Source organism: Miscanthus floridulus, chromosome 17, assembly GCF_019320115.1.
Source record: "Miscanthus floridulus cultivar M001 chromosome 17, ASM1932011v1, whole genome shotgun sequence".
NCBI classification, from domain to species: Eukaryota; Viridiplantae; Streptophyta; class Magnoliopsida; order Poales; family Poaceae; genus Miscanthus; species Miscanthus floridulus.
Genome location: NC_089596.1, coordinates 330,015 through 341,661, shown reverse-complemented (window position 1 = coordinate 341,661; position 11,647 = coordinate 330,015). Strand labels below are relative to the sequence as shown.

Below are 11,647 nucleotides of genomic sequence, written 5' to 3'. Positions count from 1 at the left end.
TTTATATATACCACTGTCTACTGTGCTACAGCACCAACAATAGATTTACTGTGCAATACCATGGTTTAGAAAGAAAAAACCATGAAGTTTGTTGCATCCAAACGCTTCATGTCACTCTAAAACCAAAATATTTTATAAAACCACGGTGTTCTTTTATATATATATATAAAGGCAACATAGCCGGATGGATTCTTTCAGTCTCAATCTCAACTCTCAGGTCGTCCACTCATCTGTGTAAGTAAGGTAGGTGGTAGGCACACGATACGACAAGTATTCCTAAGTATTCCTAGCATGTTCGATTTTGAGTCGTGAAGTATCGTCGTCGAGTACAAGCTCACAGTCACAGGCCACTGCTGTCATCGTCGTCGCTGCGCTCAGCCGTTGCTGTCATCGTCCGTCGCGGTAGACATGCCATTTCAAGTAACTCTGGTGGCCTGGCAGGAGCGGCCGCAGCCGAGGGGCGACCTTGCAGTCGGAGGAGCAGCAGCCGCGCAGCTCCTCCGCACACCAACCGCAGCACCTGCGGCATTGTAAATCGTTGGGCGTTGGTCAGTCAGCTCAGCTGGGGATCACTGATCGATGGAGATGGAGATGGTGACGGAGACGACTGACGAAGAACGCACAGATATAGGCGGTTGCAGTCGATGTTGGCGCAGTTGCGGTGCCGCAGCTCCACCACCTCAGATCTGCACGCGTGGCAGCATCCCACCCACCTCCCATTCTCTTCTTTCTCTTCTTCCTCCGACGGCAAAGACTGCCTGAATGTCGCTGGTGGCAGCGAGAGCCGGCCATCGAAGACGAAGAGATTCCCCACCCACCCCGCTGGCCCCTCCGCCTTGAGATAGTTCGACACTCCTCCCTCCAGTGTATACAGATTCCGAAACCCCCTCTTCCTGCAATAACAATGCATTATGGCTTGCTGCAATTAATGTCCTTGTTCATCCTTATATAATATAGCCGAGAGGTAGTGTGTGTGTGTGTGTGTATATATATATATATATATATATATATATATATATATATATATATATATATATATATATATATATATATATATATATATATATATATATATATATATAAATAATTACCTAAGAATTGTTGAATATACGTCACACCTTATCCCCCCGGTGCAGTACATTAGTATGTCTGTCCTCTCTTTGTCTATGCCATTTAGAGGATCCGAAGGGTCCTCCATCTATAAATAACCAATTACATATTATGTTTAGTTAACAGTTGCAAATATTAAACAAGAATCGCCCACCATGACAGCAATGTTATGTATTACCTCTCCCGAGAGCCCAAAGGAAGTGCTTCTGAAGCAGTCCACATTAGGCCGCTGGGCACCTTCAAAATGCCCAATATCCCATTCATAGTCTGATCCAAGAGAAAGGAAGGGAACAAATTAAATACATCATCACACTGTAATAAGCAACCATATAGAATACAAGAATGATGATGGGCTTTGCTTAGCACTTGTCCTAGCCTTTTTACACTGTAATAAGCACAGGCACAGCTGGAAGCCTAGAAGACACTGATTTGATTTGTCATTCAAAGAGGGAGGGAACAAAGTGCTCCGATTCAGCCAGAACACAATGTGCCTATATAAAAGTACTTTACCATTCCTCACATCAAGCAGCAAAAGCCTCCTTCCAGATGTTTCACTTGAGGACACATCAAGGCATGTCCTAGCTTCAAGTCTTTCCTTCCACTCTGATGGAGTCAATGGCGTCGCACGCATGTTAGGGTCCAGCAACGGAAGATGCAAACTACCTCCTTCTAACTGGAAATTTCATACGAAAATAAAATGTCTTAAGACTTCACTGAAAATTGGATTAAAAAACAAATAAAAAATATGAATAGTGATACTTCCAAAATAAATGCCAACCCCCCCCCCCCCCCCCCCCCCCCCCACACACACACACAGAGACACAACTTCAGTGATGAATGACTCACAGAATAACACTCGACATAGTCTAATACTTCTCTCTCTCTCGCATGAGAACTGCCAATTCATACTAATATAAAGTAGCACAAGAAAAAACGATACAACACCAGATCTAAACGGAGACTTGAAGAGGAACACGCAATGCTACCAGTTGCGTATCATTGTATTATTAAGTAGAGAAAAGGGTTCGCTACAACACTGACCGCCAAAAGCATCCACACTGGTCGTGTTTGCCATATTAGTGATATTATATACACTAAGCTTGGGGATTGAACCTTGAAACAGAGGGCTTAAAGTTTCTCCTATTGAAAGCGCATACATCTTCTCAAGCAGTTCCAGTAGAGCCAATCTGACGCTACTGAACCTTGTATTTCATGTGCAACAAAAAACAGGGACAGCTTACCTGAACAAGTGATGGTTTGTACCGTAGTTTCAGCCGAGGGAAGGCATGCCCAGTTACAGCTGGTGAGGTTTGAACAATCGTATCAGAAAACCGATGGTGTTTCTTAACCCAGTCTGCATATGCCACTGCATCTTTGTGACGTCCACTGTACTGCGGCAATAGCAAAATTTAGTAGAATATAAAAATAACATCACAGGCGCAGCAGCATTTTTGGATCATGTAAAAGAATAAAGATAGGGCCTAGCACATTCACGTGCATTAATCGAACCACTTAATGCTAAAAAAAGGGGCAGACCTAGTGCCCGAGGCTCCCACATGAGTGGGGTCAGAGGAAGGGAAAAACCGAGGCAAAGCCTTCCCCCAGCAAAATCTACGGAGAGGCTGCTTCGAACCCATGACCTGGTGACTCACCAGGCCTGCCCTTCCACTTAATGCTACACTATATTAATTTAATATTGTGATGACAACCCAACAATTGCTTTTGACTAGAGTTGTTTTCAATTCGAAAGAAAAATAGACACGATGCGAGAGCATTTGCTTTGAACCAACATAGGTTAACCAGTCATTGGCAATAATGCGACTGTAAGTGCTATTCTGGGGATGGAGCAGAAGCTTGTTGTGTTACCTGAGCATTGATTCCCTGCTCATTCAAGTAAATGCGACCATGTATGTCGCGTCCCTGATATATAGGATAGAGTACATAAAAAGAAGAAGAAATTTAGGCCAAAGCATGTGGTAAATTGGGTGGAGAAGGAGAAGAGACACGGTAGTACGAGACGGAGGCGAGCAGGAAGGAAGAAGAACCTGGAGAAAGTTGAGGTGTCTGACGACCTCGGCGTGGGGGTCCTCGAGGGGTACGAATTTGTAGAAGGTCACCACGACGAACCGGGCGTCCTCCTCCTCTGGGGGCACGAACTCTGGCTCTGCAAGCGCAACGGCATGCGTGCCGAGGCGGAAACCGGGAGCCGGGAAGAAGGAACGGAGGCCGGCTGGGCGCGGCGAGAAGGAGAGGCGGGGGTGGCGAGACGGAGTGGGGAGAGGCCGGAGGAGGAGCGCAAGGAGGCGGTGGCAGTTGTGGTGGACGGCGGACGCCATGGCTTCTTCCACGCACGCGGCACGCTATCCTCTCCTCCGAATGACGATTTCCGGTATCAACCCTTTTTCCCCGTGTCAGTGTCACAACTCACAAGTCCTTCCTTCTTTTTCCTGTCTGTTCTGCATTTCTTCCTCCTGATTGTATAACAGGTTTTATTAGTCTTAAAAAAACTCTGGTCCGTACAGTACTAAATAAATTATATGATTTGCTAAAATTTAGATGTCTGGATTTTCAGACGATGATTATTGCATATATTTTGTACTAAAATTGTAGATTTCGTTTATTACAATTTCTGTAAACGTAATCTATAATTTTCGAAACCGAGAATAAAAAACTCGTTACATAAAATTACAAACCCGATAAATCTGATTTGTGTTGACACAAAACAATTAATAATTATTTTCTATAGAAAGATAAGGATAAAATTTAATATGTTACGATATAAAGACAAATAATAAATAGAAAAGTAACAATTTAGTTGTACTAGTTAGAGTATAACAATGTTATCTGAAATTATCTTAAAATCTAAAATATAGGAGAAGTGATAAATTATAGGAGAGCGGAGGGTTAAAAATAAACTCTACTTCTATGGGACTGTTTGGTTTTCCTACTAAAGTTTAGCTACTATATTACCAAATAAACTAACTAAAATTTAACTAAAGTAGTTTAGTCACATGAGTACCTTAATAGGTATTAAAGTGGGCTAAAGTGCCTAGTGAACAGGGGCTATCCTTCATTATTGCTAGCTTCCTACCTTGATTTGTGCATTTATTATGAATAGTCTGGTAGCCTTCCACCTGATTTGTGTATTCATTACAAATAGTTTAGTGTTTATTCAACTGTTTTAATGATTTATAGTCACTCTTAATTATTAGAATAAAACAAGGTGACTACTACATTTACGGCCAATTTCAGTAGACATTCCCAACCTAAAACAACCAAAAATATTTCCAGTGCAGTATAAAGTATGGAATGGTTTCCGGCTTGGGACCGTTTCGGGCTGGCCCTTAGTAGATATGCCACCTTGAACCGCCGCCGCCGCCGCCCAGCGACATGCCATGGCAGCCATCGCCGCTCTTCGCCGTCTTCCGCCAGCAACGCCTCGCCTCCTCCTGGGCTGCCGCCGTAGCTGGCCACGCGCGCTCCGGTCGCCACGCCACCGCGCTTACCGTCTTCCGCCGCGTCCTCCGAACCCACCCCGCCGTCGCTACCTCCGACCACTTCGCCTATGCCGCCCTGCTCCGGTGCCGCGACCGCCGCCTCGCCTACCAGATACACGCCCAGGTGTGCCGTCGTGGTCTGGCCGCCTCCAACCCCGTCCTCGCTTGCTCTCTCCTCGTCTTCTACGCCGACTGCGAGGACTGGAACAGCGCCACCAGGGTGTTCGCCGAAATGCTGCGCCCAGACGCCGTCTCCTACACCGCCATGATCTCCGCCCTCCTCCGCGCCGGGGACTGCCACGGGGCGCTCGCGCTCTACCCGTGCATGCTCCCCCTTGGCGCGCCCACCCAGCACACCTTCTCCAAGCTGCTCGCCCCCTGCGCCGCCATGCGCTTGCACTTCCACGGCACCCAGCTCCACGCGCAGCTCCTCCGCTGGGGCTGCTGGGCCCCCCACCTCGGCCTGGTCCTCAAGACCGCGCTCGTCTACATGTACGCCGCTTGCGGCGCCATGGTCTCCGCACGCGCCGTGCTCCACGCCACTCCCGAAACCGATGTCGTTCTCTGGACGGCAATTATCACCGCCTACACGCGCCGTGGCCAGCTTCAGCCTGCTCTGCTGGCGTTCCGTGACATGGAACGCTCTGTGGTGCCTCCCAATGCCTTCACCTACGCAGCGCTCATCGCTGCCTGCTCCGCGGACCACTCGCTGTACATCGGACAGCAGCTCCATGCCCGCCTCTTCAAGTCTCGTCTGGAGCACGACACCTCTGCTTGCAATGCGCTCCTTGACTTGTACAGCAAGTCCTCCGCACGTCCCCTCGACTTGCTGCATGCTTTCCATGCGGTTCACATGCCCAATGTGGTGACCTGGACTTCCTTCATCTCTGGACTCATGCGCCATGGCAGGGAACAAGAGGCGTTTGCGGCATTTGCTCGTATGCGGGCTACCAGGGTGCAGCCCAACTCCTTCACCCTGTCTACTCTTCTGAAAGGCTGCACCTCTGCACATGCATGTCTGCACGCTGCAAAGATCCATGCCTATGTGCTCAAGACCAGCTCTGAGTCATTGGACGTGTCTGTCGGGAACTCGTTGGTTGATGTGTATGCAAGGTCTGCAAGACTGGATGACGCGTGGGAGGTGGCTACCACAATGTCATTCGTGAGGGACAGATTCACATACACGAGCCTGGCCAAAGGGCTGAATCAGATCGGGCTTCACCACAGGGCACTCGACTTGATACTTCACATGTTCCACGAGGAGGTTACTATTGACGGTTTCAGCCTAGCTTGCTTCCTTTCTGCTGCTGCGACCTTGGCATCCATAGAGTCCGGGAAGCAGCTGCACTGCTGTGCAGTGAAATTGGGATTGAGCGGTCAGGTATCTCTCTCCAACAGCCTTATAAACATGTACAGCAGGTGCAAGTGTCTGGAAGATGCTAAGCGTGCTTTTGAGTCAATCAGGGAACCCAGTGTCGTGTCGTGGAATGCTATAATCTCCGGGACGGCATTCAACGGCTCTTACACTGAAGCGTTGTCAGTTTTTGAAGACATGATTTTGGCTGGAGCTCAGCCTGGTGGGGTCACTTTCACAGTTGTGCTTTCTGCCTGCAGCCATGGTGGCTTAGTTGACATTGGCATCAAACATTTCAACTCTATGACGAATATGTTTGATGTTCCCCCACAAAAGAGCCACTACACATGGTTCCTGGATATGCTAGGACGAGCAGGCCGCTTTACAGAGGTGGCACACACCATCGAGGCCATGCCCGTCCAGCCAGACGTGTCAATTTACAGGACCCTGCTGGCATATTGCAAGCTCCACAATGAACAGGTGGTTGGTGAATATATTGCCAAGAAGGCACTAGAGTGGGATCCATCAGATTCACTGTTACGGAATATGCTTTCAGGCATCTCCTCGGATACAAGATCACGATGAACAGACATATTTGTGGGATGAACAGGGATGCAAGTATCCAAGCTGTGGGCTACCAATCAATTGCTGAAAACTGAGCTTGGGTTCTTGTTAAATATTCCCATTTCCCAAGGAAATGCATGTATTCTCTCTGTGCAATTTCTTCAATATAAGAAAAGGAGCTCCACATTAAGCTTGGGATGAAAAGAAGGTTAAATTCTGGGTGTGCTTATTTCTTCTTGTGGAGACACTTCCCTGTCAAGAATTTATGGAGATTTCAGTGCACAGAAACCACACACAATACATTCTATGAAATTGATTATATCCCTTTAACGTCACAACCTTTAATGTAGCACATTATCTCCTTTTAAAGGACACATAGTCACATTCATTAGACAACACTGGCATATATTATGCAACAGTAGAACTGACAGTTAACCATTATTGGGAAATTCTCAGGCAACACTTTCCTTTCAGGGTACATTTTTCTCAATGCTGTTAATAAAACATCAGGACTTAAACAAAGTAAATGCTCTATACTCCACAGGTCCTTGCAGCCATTTCATGTGAATATCTACATCCTTATGCTAAAAGTCATTTCCTTCAAAAGTGAAATGATGACAATTTCTGTTTCTTAGGAGCATGGATATGATAACCAGTATCACATCATATGAAAACTTCTGGGCCATGGAGTCTCCCCATAGCACATCTGGTTCTCATGGGCTGGTTGCTTCTCCCCTGTTCCTGATGTTACTGGTAATATACTAATAGTTTTTTTTCAATAAAGGAATTTTATTAATCTTTTGAGCGCATGAAATCAAGTTAATATACTAATACATGAATCTTTGCAAATTTATTTTTCTGAATTCAGTCACTTTAGCTCTTTACATAAGCCGTTTATATAGGTTATACAAGATATGTAGCACCATAGTCAATCCTCGAGCCACATATGTCCAGAAGTGGGTACAATGTGCAAGAAAGGGGAGGATAAAAGGCTGCACATAAAACTTGTAGAGCTTTATGAATGGTTGAACTACTGCTTCTGGATCCTTGAGGAAACATGTAGGCATACCAGCATGCTTAGCTAGATTTAGCTAGTAACAGTATATACGGAACTTTTGTTGATTTTATGAAGCACATACCTTCAGCTAGTTTGGCGAACATGTTGATTAAGTTGGTAACAATGTTGAGTATTTCCTGTAGGCATTGGAATTTTTCATGGGATATGATTAGTGCAAGGTATGGCTTGTTCAATTGGACTTATACAGATTTATAGAGCAGCAAAAGCAGGAGACTCATTAGTGTGCCTACCAATGCCCACTTTCCTGGCTTCAGTGGTGACTCATCGAAGATGTGAATTTTCCTGCAGTGTATGTGGAATCATTGCTATCTCAGGTAAAGGGAAGCACGTTTACTTTTTCATTGCTTATTGCAAACTGTACAAATCATAACCAACAATATCGCAGTTCTAAGAGCTTGGCTGAAATACAGAGGGGTTGATCTCAGCTACCTGATAAGAAGCACCGCTCCATTTGCTGAGCATATGTAGAAGCTGCAGCCCTTGGTAAAGGGGATGATGTATCCATTCCATTCTGTAGCAAGCAATATGACGGCATCATTGTCCTACCAGATTTTCCAATCACTTTGTAATTTAAACTCACAGTGATCTTACCAAGGTGCCACATTACTGCAGCGGTCCGCCCTGCACCTTGACAAACCTCGTCAATGGCAAATTTGACCTTCTCTCCCATGGATTCCATCAATCGTTTGACGTAGGTACGGGTACACTGCATGCAGATTTTTTTCTTTTCTTTTCTTTTTGTGAACTTAAGTATAGGAACCTGGGAAGCCTGATGCTCCAATGTAACATGTAGATGTAACTGGAATGTGAAAAGCTGAAGCAGATGAGAAATTAACCTTGGCATCCAGTGGCTTATAATAAGCGGTATCCTCGACGATGCAATCAGGGGCCATCAACTTATCGAGTTGTTTGCTGTTCTTTTCATTGAGGGAGGAGTAAAACTCCTGAACTACATCTGACGGGTGAAGATGGTAAGGTGGTACCTCTGCGGTCAGCATTGTTGAATCCGCTATTAGTGTCTGGTCCTAGTGCTGCGCGTATAAGCTTTAGAGACAGTCCTGGTTTCGTTGTGCTCTGTTTCCTAGGAGGCCAGAGACTCGGCTGAGGAGCTGGTTGGATCTTGAAACAGGGAGATTGGAAGGAGATAGATGGCAAGGTGGAGTTCATGGTGTTGGATGTGTGAGTATAGGGAAGGGGCTTGCTTGCTTGATGAAAGAGGCTGCCTGAAGCTGAAGGGGTGCGAGGTTCTTGCAGCTGGACAAACTTGCTTGCTTGGTGGTTTAAGAATAAGATGGTCTGTGTGTTGAAGAATAAAGCATCATCCATCCCGCTGTTGTCTATCTACTACATAAGCATGGGATTGCTTTCTTTGGATGTAATCCAACTGCTTACTGGTAAGAATCTTTAGAGCTGCAGCCAATCCAACTACCTTTTTATACTTTTTACTGGTAAGTAATTAGTAATGCATTTACACTTGCTTCTTCTTCTTTTTTTTTTTTTTTGAGAATTGTTTGCTCTTTAATTGATCTATTTCTTGGGTTGGCTATACCACCTACTGCTCTTTGTTTGTGTAGAGTACAAACTTGAAAGACTTGTCAGTAAATAAAGAAAAAAAAACAAAGGAATAGAAAAGCATTCACTATTTTCGGAAGAAGCCGAAGACAGCCTTCTTGGGGTCTATCTTCTTGGAGGCCACCTTGGATTTGCTGCTCAGCTTCCCTGATGGTGGTGCTGATGCTACCGCAGCAGTTGCCCGTGGTGTTGGTGCAGCTGCAGCTGCTGCTGGTTGTGGTGGTGTTGCTACAGGTGGTGGTCCTGCAGCAGCAGCTGCTGCCGGTGGTGTTGGTGCCGCCGCAGCAGTTGCCCGTGGTGTTGGTGCTGCTGCAGCTGCCGCCGGCTGTGGTGGTGCTGCTACAGGTGGTGGTCCTGCAGCAGCAGTTGCCGGTGGTGTTGGGGCCGCTGCGACCGCGGCACCTGCAGCTCCAACTCGAGCACCAGCTGAGGTGCCGGATGAGTCAATGACTGGAACAGCGCCCAAGATGTGGTGCTCCCTGATCTCGGTGAGCTCCCTCTCCCTCTTCTCGTTCTCTTCCACTGATGCCAGCGTAGACTCGTTGCTGCCACTGACGATGCCCGCGTCCTTTTTGTCGTCGTCCTCGTGGTGCTGCTGCTGGTGCCGGTGCCCCTGCTCTGATGGAGGCGACACGGGCTCAACAACAGCAGTCACACGGGGCGGCTGCAGTTGCTGCTTGTCCACACATCACATCACATCACATCACATCACATCAATTTGCATTTGCAGCAAGCAATAGCTGAGGCTTCTCCAAAATGCAGAAGAGCAGGTACCTACCTGCAGCTACTTGCTGCGTGATGCTCTCCACCTCGAACGAGTCCTCGTCGTCATCCGAGTGATCACGAGCATTGTTCAGGCTGCCGCCGGTGGCATCGTCACCCTGCAGCGACATGTCGTCGTCAGAGGAGTCACTGATGAGCTCCACGTCCACCGCCATCACCATCCCGTTCCCTTTGCCGTCCCACGCGCACGGCGACGTCGATGCCGCAGGTGCCTCTTCTACTTTGACTGCGGCTTCTTGTTGAGTCTGGTGATCGCTGGCCGTTGAGGATGACGGGCTTGAGTTGGAGTTGGAGTTAGTTGTCGCTGCCGGCGCCCCTGCCGCCACCGTCTCCCTCCGCGACGTCGGCGACAAAGTAGGGCTTGAAGCGCGATGGCCGGGCGAGAGTGGCTGCGCCGGCCGTGAAGCTCTCGTGCCGTCTCAGCATTGCCGCTTTCTTATCATCCTCTGTGTCCTCCTCGTCGGGATCCCTATCTCTTTCCCTTTGCTGCTGGATATGGATATCATCGTAGGGGTTGGTGTGCTGACCGAGCAGGGATGACGGGGCGGAGCCGGGGGCAGCGTCCATCGCGGTGGCTGCGGCTGCGCCATGGCCATCATCATAGTAAGAAGAAGAATGGTGGTGGAGGTCGAAGGGGTTCTTGGTCCTAGGCGCCATCACGGCGGGAATGTGGACGTCGAGGTCGATGAGGTTCCGATGTGTGGTGCGCCTGGACATGAGCTTCTCCAGCCTGGCGTCCCTCTCCAGCTCCAGCGACCCGATGCTCTGGATGCTGTGCTCGTCGTCCGCCGTCCAGGCAACGGCCGCCTTGACCACCTCTTCCTCCTCCGCTTTGTCGACGACGAGGTGGTCCTCCACGTCTTCGACGTCCTCCATGCTTGTGACCGAGGATTCGTTGTCGTCGTCAGAGCAGCTGCCGCTGCCGCTGCCGCTGCCCCCCATGACCGGTTGGTGGCGGCGGATCTTCTTGTAGAGGTGGCGGTCCTCATCCTTTGATGCCGCTGCGAGGGGGACGTTGGGTTCGCTGTTGACGAGGACGGCGCCGAGAAGGAAGGCGGTGAGCAGCCAGACGGGTGAGGCGGCGGCGAGGAAGGCCAAGAAATGGAGGCGGTGGAGCAGCGCGACAAGGAGCAGGGAGCGCAGGGCCGTCCACCGGTGGCGTCGCCAGAAGCTGTGCAGGACGTGCGCCATCGATCGGTGTCGTGGCCTGTCCTGTCACGTCGCCGCGCCGGCCTTCGCCTCGTTTACGCCTCTTCTTCTTCTGTGATTAATCATTCAAAACAAATTTCTGCCTGAATCCGTCGCGTCAGTCGTCGTCGTGGTGGTCTCCTCGATCTGTTGAACTGAACTGGATTGCATGAAATATTGTTAGGATAGAATTGATTCGATTCCATCCAAGAGGAGGAATTTTTTGATTACCTATTACCTACTCCAATCCAATTACAGTATTAAGCAAATCGATCCAAGGACAAAATGATAGATTGTCACCCCCTCCCTAGTGCCAGGCACAGCCAGCGGGCGAGCGGCCAAACCGGGGGAGGACTGGAGGACACGAAAGATGGGCTGGGCCGTTTTCGTTCATGTCCATCGCATCCCATCCAATCCCACTTCCCACCATCCATAGGAGTAGATTACTAGGACCAGGACATCCTCAAATCAAATCAAATAAAAAAAAAAGAGAAGGACTTG

General features: G+C 48.4%; 3 protein-coding genes, 1 long non-coding RNA gene and 1 pseudogene across 12 annotated transcripts; 2 read left to right on the top strand and 3 right to left on the bottom strand.

The window, feature by feature from the left end:
• Positions 1 to 111: 111 nt before the first annotated feature.
• On the bottom strand, positions 112 to 3,541 carry LOC136516652 (rhodanese-like domain-containing protein 8, chloroplastic). Of its 2 annotated transcripts, none has more exons than XM_066510108.1 (8): positions 3,156 to 3,541; positions 2,977 to 3,030; positions 2,352 to 2,501; positions 1,621 to 1,783; positions 1,289 to 1,377; positions 1,092 to 1,198; positions 624 to 893; positions 112 to 520 (listed from the first exon to the last, which is right to left on the bottom strand). In XM_066510108.1, exons 1-8 carry the CDS (start codon positions 3,444 to 3,446, stop codon positions 388 to 390), a joined length of 1,257 nt encoding a protein of 418 aa, XP_066366205.1. In that variant the 5' UTR covers positions 3,447 to 3,541; the 3' UTR covers positions 112 to 387. The 2 variants fall into 2 exon arrangements, with proteins under 2 accessions (XP_066366205.1, XP_066366206.1); XM_066510109.1 differs by having other exon boundaries at positions 1,119 to 1,198.
• A 921-nt stretch (positions 3,542 to 4,462) lies between these two features.
• LOC136516651 (pentatricopeptide repeat-containing protein At5g52850, chloroplastic-like) lies at positions 4,463 to 8,846 on the top strand. 7 transcript variants are annotated; one of them, XM_066510107.1, is made up of 8 exons: positions 4,463 to 6,733; positions 7,161 to 7,278; positions 7,726 to 7,761; positions 7,858 to 7,917; positions 8,014 to 8,086; positions 8,216 to 8,298; positions 8,397 to 8,574; positions 8,689 to 8,811. In XM_066510107.1, exon 1 carries the CDS (start codon positions 4,501 to 4,503, stop codon positions 6,544 to 6,546), a length of 2,046 nt encoding a protein of 681 aa, XP_066366204.1. In that variant the 5' UTR covers positions 4,463 to 4,500; the 3' UTR covers positions 6,547 to 6,733; positions 7,161 to 7,278; positions 7,726 to 7,761; positions 7,858 to 7,917; positions 8,014 to 8,086; positions 8,216 to 8,298; positions 8,397 to 8,574; positions 8,689 to 8,811. The 7 variants fall into 7 exon arrangements, with proteins under 7 accessions (XP_066366204.1, XP_066366203.1, XP_066366199.1 ...); XM_066510106.1 differs by having other exon boundaries at positions 7,989 to 8,086; XM_066510102.1 differs by having other exon boundaries at positions 7,726 to 7,917; positions 8,733 to 8,846.
• LOC136516653 (uncharacterized) lies at positions 7,323 to 9,165 on the bottom strand (annotated as a pseudogene).
• LOC136516656 (uncharacterized) lies at positions 8,860 to 10,074 on the top strand. 2 transcript variants are annotated; one of them, XR_010774094.1, is made up of 3 exons: positions 8,860 to 8,997; positions 9,178 to 9,663; positions 9,938 to 10,074. It is a non-coding gene; the product is annotated as an uncharacterized lncRNA (long non-coding RNA). The 2 variants fall into 2 exon arrangements; XR_010774095.1 differs by having other exon boundaries at positions 9,906 to 10,027.
• Positions 10,075 to 10,250: 176 nt separating this feature from the next.
• LOC136516655 (uncharacterized) lies at positions 10,251 to 11,632 on the bottom strand. Its single transcript, XM_066510110.1, has one exon. The coding sequence runs from the start codon at positions 11,147 to 11,149 to the stop codon at positions 10,253 to 10,255; it is 897 nt and encodes a 298-aa protein (XP_066366207.1). The 5' UTR covers positions 11,150 to 11,632; the 3' UTR covers positions 10,251 to 10,252.
• Between the last annotated feature and the right edge of the window lie 15 nt (positions 11,633 to 11,647).

What these genes read in the sequence shown, in the direction of transcription:
- LOC136516651 (XM_066510102.1), top strand. Translation starts at nt 4,501, where the DNA reads ATGCCATGGCAGCCATCGCCGCTCTTCGCCGTCTTCCGCCAGCAACGC.
- LOC136516652 (XM_066510108.1), bottom strand. Translation starts at nt 3,446, where the DNA reads ATGGCGTCCGCCGTCCACCACAACTGCCACCGCCTCCTTGCGCTCCTC. An exon ending in AGCAGGGAATCAATGCTCAG is followed by an intron (nt 2,502 to 2,976) that starts GTAACACAACAA and finishes CTATTGCCGCAG; the next exon opens with TACAGTGGACGTCACAAAGA. An exon ending in ACAAACCATCACTTGTTCAG is followed by an intron (nt 1,784 to 2,351) that starts GTAAGCTGTCCC and finishes TGAAATTTCCAG; the next exon opens with TTAGAAGGAGGTAGTTTGCA.
- LOC136516655 (XM_066510110.1), bottom strand. Translation starts at nt 11,149, where the DNA reads ATGGCGCACGTCCTGCACAGCTTCTGGCGACGCCACCGGTGGACGGCC.